General features: G+C 42.9%; 1 protein-coding gene across 1 annotated transcript; it reads left to right on the top strand.

The window, feature by feature from the left end:
* Window positions 1-440: 440 nt before the first annotated feature.
* LOC140346386 (piwi-like protein 1) lies at window positions 441-9038 on the top strand. Its single transcript, XM_072432411.1, has 19 exons — window positions 441-725; window positions 810-897; window positions 1977-2105; window positions 2182-2396; window positions 3708-3829; window positions 3925-4005; window positions 4100-4297; window positions 4378-4486; window positions 4562-4691; window positions 4765-4882; window positions 4969-5083; window positions 5170-5357; window positions 5453-5525; window positions 5597-5797; window positions 5949-6052; window positions 6133-6357; window positions 6476-6601; window positions 7043-7190; window positions 7600-9038. Exons 1-19 carry the CDS (start codon window positions 663-665, stop codon window positions 7714-7716), a joined length of 2550 nt encoding a protein of 849 aa, XP_072288512.1. The 5' UTR covers window positions 441-662; the 3' UTR covers window positions 7717-9038.
* Window positions 9039-9890: the final 852 nt, after the last annotated feature.

Raw genomic sequence — 9890 nt, 5'->3', positions numbered from 1 at the left:
CTTTTAGACTTATATCTTCATAATCCGATCAAATGGCCAAAATGTTACACGTGAAATTATTATTTATGATGTGTATCAAAGTTTAACGCGTAAGAATATCTGAGTGAGGAGGCCCGTGACGTCAGGCGCGTGTCCCCACCTGCAGCACCTGCTCCAAGTGGATCCCACAGAACGTGTTCTGAGGAGACCTTGTACCGTGTACTGTATGTATACACCGTGTACTGTAAGTATACACTGTATGTATACACCGTGTACTGTAAGTATACGCTGCAGCACGTTTTCAGAATATATATATACATTTTATATAAATTATATTATAAAATATTATTTTAGAGGAGACTTTGAAGAACATTTTACTCATGATTTTTTCAGAATTCAGTTGTAATCTTCTTGTTATGGCAAATATTAAACTTAAAAATGAACTGTTAGATTGAAAGATTTAACGTGCGCATTGCGTGATTAGCCCTAGCTCATAAGCCACGTGTGAATTAGCTTAGCCGCTAGCTAGTCATCACGTGCTTCAGCAAGTTACTCTACTATAAAATATCTATTGTTAATGTTATAAAACTGTCTATGTGTGTCATTACTTGTAAAGAAAATGTACGTTTTAAAATAATAAAGTCGTGTTTTTTCAATATTCTGTTTAGCAGTAGCAGAAAACCATGACCGGCCGAGCGAGGGCCAGAGGACGGGCCCGCGGGCAGGAGACAGGGGCCCCTGGTGCTGTAAGTGTCTCCACTAACCCATAGTGTTACTTCTGATGAGTGCAAATGAGGCTAATATCACTCTCATCCACGCTGTGTTTGAAGGACCAGTCCAGAGAGGCTGCTGCAGTGGAGGAGGCCAAAGTGGGCAGAGGAAGGCAGAAGACCACTCCAGGGCCCTTCACTGAAGAAGGTGAGTCTGTTCCACTGTTGTAAAACTGTCTAAAAGTTTGACTAAAATGATCAGCGTTCATTGGTTGTTTGATGTTACCGAGAGTCCATATTATATACCAAGGCCAAAATGCATGAAATATACAGTCATCAGTCAAACTTTGACAATATATACGACCTGAAAACATCTTTTGTTTAGTTGAATGATTGTGTAAATTGTCACTTCATGGCTCATCTCATTAATGACATCATAGGGATTTACTTCCTCTAACGTTAAACATTTGTGTCTCATCACTATTCACAAACTGCTACTTAACGGATGTAAACTATGATAAATATTTACCACAGGTTCTATACCACCAAACTAAGTCATAATTAGAAAAACATGAGCCTGTCATGGCGACTTCAAGTGTAAAAGTAGTGCATGTGCCTTTGTAGTATCAGGGCTCAGATTAAGGATTTTCTCTTGTAAAGCGACGCTGCTTAAAATTCATTATTTTTTTCAAATTTTCTATAGCAATTTGATAATTTCAAAACACAAAATTGACTAACAATCAATATTTTCCATTGATGTAGCAATATTATTTCTTTCAAATGTATTTGTAAACATTCTATTTAAAAAATAAAAAAAACTAACAAATTAACTTTTAAACACTTAAAACATTTTTTCAAAATAAAACTGAAAACTTTCAAATAAAATAAGCAACTTTCTTCCATATCATCAATCAGATGACTATTTGCAGGAATCTCATTTACATATTAATTATCTTTACACTCACAAAAAACATGTATTAAGCTTCTGATGGGGAAAAATAAAGGTTGCTGTGGCGTCCATCATGGTGTATTTATTGTATTATTCAAATTGTACCGCTCTATTTGATGTTCCATTCCAGCTAAAACGTTCCCATTTTTGGTTTTGCTATTTGCTGACTAAGTACAGACTTTGCATTGGTGATGCTGGTGTGGTTTCCTGTCCGTTAGTTTGATTAATTATATCAATATCATCATTGGTGTCCATCCGGTCTTGAACTTGCTTCAATTTGTTTTGTGTTTCAAACAGTGAATATTTGAATAATGTGATGACTTGCTCTATATTTCTAGCTCTCCTGCAGATTTCAGCCGGATTCCAACAAGTGAAGCTCGGGGAGCGTGGAGGCCATCGCCGAGATTTCAACGATGTCGGGATCAACACCAGACAGGCCATGGAGCACGTCAAAGACTCCAAGACCGGTCTGTTGTATCCTTTTTATATAAACGCAGTGCTTTTTCAGGGAAGTGATATTTCAACGATCACTTTCTCCAACAGGCGTGTCCGGACGGCCCATCCCGCTCTCCACAAACTACTTTCGTATCCTGTCCCGGCCTCAGTGGGTCTTGTATCAGTACCACGTGGACTTTAATCCCCCCATGGAGTCTCGACGCCTCCGATCTGCTCTTCTCTATCAGCACGAGGAAATCCTGGGCTCGGCTAGAAGTTTTGATGGAGCGCTGCTTTTCCTGCCTCTCAGGCTGCACAGCAAGGTACAACATACTCGCCGCCCGGGCCTTTCTCTGCGGATTTTGCATCTTTCTTCTCGTGTCTGGGCGGGTTTCCTCCGGGCCCCGCACACCATCTGCAGATCGGTCCCAGGCTGAGAAAAAGTTAGGGGCCAGGGGGGCCCCCTACCTAAAAAAAAGTTAGGGGCCCCCCAGCAATTTCAGGGGCCCACAAGCGCGCGCGGCATCGCGGCGCCATAAGAACAAGATCGATTTGTTGTTTTAAACCTCGTTATTAGCATGTAAAACAATTTAAAGTATTTTAAAGTACTTTTATTTGATATGAAGGAAGAGCACAAATGCTGAATTCCTATAAACCAGAGATCATGATCTTTCAATACTGTTTAATATATTATAATAATGTTTCTTAGATACAAAATAAATGCTGTTTTCAGCATTTGACACAAGGAGATCTTATATGTTCTGCAGCAGGAATAAATAAAATCACAGTCTACAAAATAACCTGAGTACAGACACAGCAAGGAGATCTTATGTTTTTATAATAAATATTCTGAATCATAATCTTCTTGTCAGGGAACAAATCAAGTATCAATATTGTTCAAATAGTAGCTTGTAAGAGTTCTGTTAAATACCAAAGCTTGTCAAACAAATACTTGTGGCTTGTTTGAATCCCTTTTTGAGGAAAAGCCAAACGCACAGTGCAGTACAACAATCCTGCTCCTGTCAGACTGATTCAGGGGACAGGTGTGTCCCACCACTCCATATATTGTCTGTCCCTTTCAGTCTTCTCATAATCTTTTTTTTTTCTTCAGTAACTTTTTGTCAATTGGGTGGGGGGTGGTACTTCAACATCGACATACAGTTTTTGTTGTAAACAACTTTACTCAGTCCGCTATTCAGTCTTCACTTTTGCCGGAAAATTACACCGGGCATTTCCGAGGACACATGAACAAGACACGAACGCAGCGGCCAATCAGAAGCCCGCTTTCACGGACCCCGCTCGGCCAATGAGAAGCGAGAAGACCGCGAAGTGGGCATGTCTGTCAAAACGAAACTTAAGTGATGAAAATGCGCCGAATATGGCCAAATTACTAGTTAAATCTGGATTTTAGAAACAGGGGCACGACGGGCCCCCTCCTAATTCAAACCGCGGGCCCGCCGGAGATTTGACTGCTTGCGTGCCCCGGGCCCCCGTCTATTTCGCAGCCTGGGTCCTCGGGCTGCTCCTGACGCCTTGACTCGGCGCAATTGAAGAATGGGTCAAACGCAGAGGGCCAAATCCCACACAATGAAGTGTACCGTAACAGTGTTTGCACTCTGCTGTGATGTGTTCAGGAGACTGTGCTCCACAGCGAGACGAGGAACGGGGAAAAGGTTCAAATAACTGTGACACTGACCAATGAGCTGCCACCGGTGTCTCCTGTGTGTATCCAGTTCTACAACATCATTTTCAGAAAGTTTGTGTGCTTTTTCGATTATAGTAGTCCTGCACCCACTAAATGTTAAGCCATTATTCATATGCACTGTATTTTTTTTGTTTATTTTTTATTAGGATTTTGAAGTTGCTGAAGATGCAACAGCTTGGAAGAAACTACTACAACCCAAACGATCCTCTTGAAATCCCAAAGCACAAGTACACACAATCTACTCTTCTGATCATATGTTCCTTCATTCATTGCCGAATTTCTTCACCAAAATGTTTTGTATAAAATATTCACCTTTTCCAGGCTGACCATTTGGCCCGGTTACACCACCACCATCTTGCCGTACGAGTCGTCCATCATGCTGTGCACCGACGTGAGCCACAGGGTCCTCCGCAGTGAGACCGTCCTCGACTTCTTGGCCAACCTCAAGCAGCAGTGTCCGGCTCACCGCTTTCAAGACGTCTGTACCAAAGAGCTCGTCGGTTTGATCGTCCTCACAAAGTACGGCGTGCGACAGGCGACGGTGCCGGGTTCTCTCTGTGTCATGGATGCAATCGTCTTTCACTGGGGTTTTTGTGTAGGTACAACAACAAAACGTACAGGGTTGATGACATCGCATGGGACCGCACACCCAACAACACCTTCACCAAGGGAGACACTGAGATTTCTTTCAGGAACTATTTCAATAACGTAAGTGACTCAACAATGACACAAATCCAGCTCTGGCACCGTCACGGCTTCATCTGCTCAAATGTTTTCTTGCAGCAATATGGTATAAGCATCGTGGACTGCAACCAGGTGATGCTGGTCAGTCACGTGAAGAAGATTGTTGGTCCCAGTGGAGGCCCTCCTCCTGGCCCCGCCTTGTTGGTCCCAGAGCTGTGCTACCTCACAGGTCACCATTTCACACTGCAGAGCTCCGAAGAACAGGGGTGTGGTCATTCTCACTGAAATGCATTGATTTGCAGGAATGACTGACAAGATGCGCTCAGATTTCAACATCATGAGAGATTTGAGCGTTCATACTCGATTGAGCCCTGCAGACCGAGAGACGCGCCTCAGCAGATTCATCACCAACATACAGAAGTAAGTGCTCGAATCTTTTGTCATTTAAATTGAAATAGAGCTCGACTGAATATTATTGTCTAATGAGCCGCTTTCCTGTGTTTTAGAAATGACGAAGCGCAGTCCGAGCTGGACAAGTGGGGTCTCAGCTTTGACAAACAGCTCGTCCAAATGACCGGCAGGGTGCTTCCTGCCGAGAGGATCTTTCAGGGACAAAAATCTGTAAATATTCTGCATATAATTGTCAAGATAATGGTACATTATTGATAAATGCTTGGACTATGTGGTGAAACCTTGTGTCCCCACAGTACGAGTATAATCCCAGTCGTGCTGAATGGTCTAGAGAGATGCGTGGGATTCCTCTGACGAGCCCCTCGCATTTCTCCAACTGGCTGCTGTTTTTCACGCGACGCAACACCACTGAGGCTCAGGCGTTCATGCAAAGCCTCCCAAGAGTCTGTGATGGACTTGGGATCTGCCTTCAGCGAGCGGTGATGTGAGCCACTTATTCTATTTATGTATTTGATGTGATTTAAAATGTATTTTTAATGCTTAAGTGTCAAAGTCTTACGCGTTGCTTTTACCTGTCAGGGTTGAATATGAGGATCGTCAAGAGTCTCTGCTCAGAGCCCTGCAGCAGAACGTGTCGCCACAAACACAGATTGTAAACTAAAAAAAATCACAACAAATGACCTTGGTGCAAGTGTTAATCCTGTAACGTGCACATTTCTGTAGGTGGTCGTGGTCCTCTCCAGCATCAATCAGCTCAAGTACGATTCAGTCAAAAAGTACCTGTGTGTGGACTGTCCCACGCCCAGCCAGTGCGTCGTGAGTCGCACGCTCAGCAAACCTCAGGGCCTGATGTCTGTCTGCACCAAGATCGCTCTTCAAATGGCCTGCAAGATGGGAGGAGAACTGTGGAGCGTGGAGATCCCTGTAAGACTCGTGTCAGGCTCAGCCTCTGCCAGACACTCTTCAGTAGCACAGCGGCATCATGGGAAACCTGTCTAAGCCCAAACCATGTCCCAGTATTTACCCTTTCACTCCTGTTTAAGGTGCATCATGTTGACATGTTTCTTGTTTCTAGCTCAAGCAGCTGATGATTGTGGGCATCGACTGTTACCATGACACCGCTGCGGGGAAACGGTCCATTGGTGCGTTAGTGGCCAGCCTGAACCAGGGCATGAGCAGGTGCGTTTACATTTTGAGTTTCAGATTGTCCAGTTGAGGTTAGTTTTGGTTTGTTTTTGATGTCCGATCTCGTTCTTCAGGTGGTACTCGAGCTGTGTGTTGCAGCACAGAGGTCAGGAGATCATGGATGGTCTGAAGAAGTGCCTCGCCGGAGCTCTGAAAGAGTACCTGAAGTTCAATCAGTGTCTGCCCTCGCGCATCATCGTGTACCGAGACGGAGTGGGAGACGGCCAGCTCCACAGCGTCGTCAACTATGAGGTCGCACAGATCATGGAGGCCATCAAGTCTATGGGCCAAGACTACGTGTACGCTGCGTTAAATGATGAAATGCCTTGAACAACTGAATGTTTTTCTATAGTGGAACACTCCTGGACGAACGAGGGATTACACAGACTATGAAATGTCTTGTTTTATATATTTCAGGCCGAAGCTCAGTGTGGTGGTGGTGAAGAAGCGCATCAACAGCAGGTTCTTTGCACTCATCAATGGCAAAGTGTTGAACCCTCCCCCGGGGACCATCGTGGACTCTGAAGTCACCCGTCCAGAGTGGTGAGTGGATAAAGTCGAGCTGGATGTCAAATGAAGCCTCCTCTCATAGTCTTAAAGTGTATGAACTGTTTACAGCAGTTTCTTTTGTACTTATTAAAGACACTGCCTGATTCTCACTGTGAAAAACAGAACTAGTGCATTTTAAACTCTTTGCAGCAGTTCCACAAGTATTAATCATTTACCAAAGGCATTCTGAGCATCCAAAACTCACCGCAATCACTTTCTAAGTACTTCTCACAGCTCTGAAGCCAGAGCGAGTTTTGCTCTCACGTTGAAGCTAAAAAACAATGTTTGATAATTGGATGCAGAGAAAGTGGTGTTTTTACAATTAATCTTTACTGAAGCAGATTTGACTTCAGGACGTGAACAAAGGCACAGCCCCTCTAAGTGTTCTCTCCTCCAATTCTGAGAACTACTCCTGACATCTTTTTTGATTGACAGGTATGACTTCTACATTGTGAGCCAAGCTGTCAATCAAGGAAGTGTTGCCCCAACTCATTACAATGTTGTGTACGACACCAGCGGACTGAAGCCTGACCACATGCAGCGCCTCACCTACAAGATGTGCCACATGTACTTCAACTGGCAGGTGTGTGTGTGTGTGTGTGTGTGTGTGTGTGTGTGTGTGTGTGTGTGTGTGTGTGTGTGTGTGTGTGTGTGTGTGTGTGTGTGTGTGTGTGTGTGTGTGTGTGTGTGTGTGTGTGTGTGTGTGTGTGTGTGTGTGTGTGTGTGTGTGTGTGTGTGTGTGTGTGTGTGTGTGTGTGTGTGTGTGTGTGTGTGTGTGTGTGTGTGTGTGTGTGTGTGTGTGTGTGTGTGTGTGTGTGTGTGTGTGTGTGTGTGTGTGTGTGTGTAGGACAGTGTGTATGTGTAGGACTGTGTGTGTATGTCTGTGTGTGTAGGACAGTGTGTATGTGTAGGACTGTGTGTGTATGTCTGTGTGTGGGACTGTGTGTGGGACTGTGTGTGGGACTGACACTTTATATTTCTCTCTGTTGCAGGGCATCATCCGTGTGCCCGCTCCGTGCCAGTACGCACACAAACTGGCCTTCCTCGTGGGAAACCACATCCACAGAGAGCCCAATGTCAAACTGGACAACCTGTTGTTTTACCTCTAGAGGTCTAGACTGCTTTCTTAAGTTTGTTTGAATGTTCCTCGCAGTCTTAGAAGCCAAAAACATGACTGAATTGGTCATTTTTGTTCTTGTGAATTTAATTTTAATGTTCCAGAAGTTGTTTTAAATAATTATTTAAATGTTACAATTTTATTGTAGAAAAAGCTTCAGTTGTAGTCATCTGGACTCAGTTAGAAAAAATTAGACGTTTCGACTCTCATCCAAGAGTCATTGTCAATAAAATAGATAGTACTATTCTGTGGTAAGTCCAGCCCCATTGGGCGGAACCTTCCTGAAGTGGAAAGAGTTGCTTGTTTCAACAGAAACTCCCCCCCTTGTATCTACCGAGCCTATTCAGACTTTTAATGGGCTATTAGTATCCTCTTTGTCTTTGTGAGACCCTGGCTCACACACCCAGAGTACCTGATTAGCATCTAAATGTCCTGATCCTGGTCCTCTACCAGGGGTTCAGGATCCCATTATAGATACCAGGAAGATTGAATCTTAGCCCTCCATTCCTGTTAAAAGGTCTTTCTTTTTTAACAAAAATAGCTTCCTTAACTCCTCTTTCAACCATCTTTTCTCCCTGCTTAAAATCTTCACCTCACCCCTAAGCAGGGAGAAAAGATGGTTTGAAAGAGGAGTTAAGGAAGCTATTTTTGTCAAAAAAGAAAGACCTTCTTTAAACGGGAATGGAGGGCTAAGATTCAACCTCCTGGTATCTATAATGGTATACTGAACCCCTGGAAAGGTAGAGGACCAGGACCAGCCCAATGGGCTGGATTTACCACAGAATAGTACAAATATCGGAGTTCTCGACCTAAATTCTGTTATTGACAATGACTCTTGGATGAGAGTGGAAACGTCTAATTTTTTCTAACTGAGTCCAGATGACTACAACTGAAGCTTTTTCTACAATGGAACACGCCTGGACGAATGAGGGATTACACCGACACGTTACAATTTTACTTCATCCAGTCGTGGATTTCATTTTGATTTTTTTAAACGTTAACTGCTCGTTCATAAACCAGGGGTTTCCCAAATGTGGCCCTCAGACCTTCCTGCGAAGTTGGCCCAAACAAAAAAAGTAAGTTTTACTGGAATATTGGAAAAATTCAAACACGTTTATGTTATTTAAACCTAATATGATTGTTCAAAGTCTTATTAAAGGTGAAACTATGTCAAATGTAAAATGTTGAATGGTTCACTTCATTGTAGGGTTGTTTGTGGCCCTCAGCTCTGTAGAAGTTTCAAAATGCGGCCCTCAGTGAAAAAAAGTTTAGACACCCCTGTCCTAAACTGTTGAATATTCAAATTAAAATATTATGCACAAACCAGTTGATTCATTATATTTTTCTTTAGAAAAGATTGCACATGCACACACTAAGTAGTAATATAGGCTCTGATCATTGGATGTCATAAAGCTCGCACACAATAGCAGACTCTTAAACAATATGGTCTTAAAGACCCCATGGGAGAAGCTTGCACTGTTTGATTATAAAGTTAATGTAGAAAAAAGGCAGTTTGAATATCAAGTATAAACATTAAACAATTGTACAAATGGACAAAGTACAAAAAGAGCAACAGTCACTTGAACTTAAACTATGAGGATGTGGTTGGTCTTCAGGAAAATCTTATTAAATAAGATGAGGCAGCTGAGAAATGTACAGGACATAGTGTTTGCATACATTCCATTTGGCAGTTTCAGTTGAACTCTTGTCAAAAAATAAACTTGAGATGCTTAATAGGAAATGAGATTAGGCTTGAAATGTATCAATCACAAGACACATCTGGACAATCCTTTTGGTAACTTTCTAATACATTGGGCGTGTGGTTTTTTTTATGGGTTTGCTTGGTATTTGGTGATTGAATTGGGTAAATATGTTTTTATAGCTGCCTGATAAACACTTTACACATATTTACAATTGCTATACATACTTACTTTACACTGACATTTAATTTAATTTACTTAAAGGCGGTATGGACGATTTTTTGGCGATTTGGGAACGCAGGCGGAAGTGCGCATGCGCACTCCCCTATGCGGACTGATACAACACACACGTGCGTTTGTTTATTAGCGCAACGGAGCGCATCGCATCATCTCTTGTCTCCCGTAGATTTCTGTCCACTTCTGAGTCAGCTCGAACTGTCTTTCTCCATCTTCATTTTGCCCCGTA

Source organism: Eucyclogobius newberryi, unplaced genomic scaffold (genome assembly GCF_026437365.1).
Source record: "Eucyclogobius newberryi isolate DKJ021-1_F unplaced genomic scaffold, fEucNew1.0.hap1 SCAF_6, whole genome shotgun sequence".
Taxonomy (NCBI): Eukaryota; Metazoa; Chordata; class Actinopteri; order Gobiiformes; family Gobiidae; genus Eucyclogobius; species Eucyclogobius newberryi.
The sequence above is the reverse complement of the archived record's forward strand: the minus strand, read 5'-3'. Positions and strand labels throughout refer to the sequence as shown.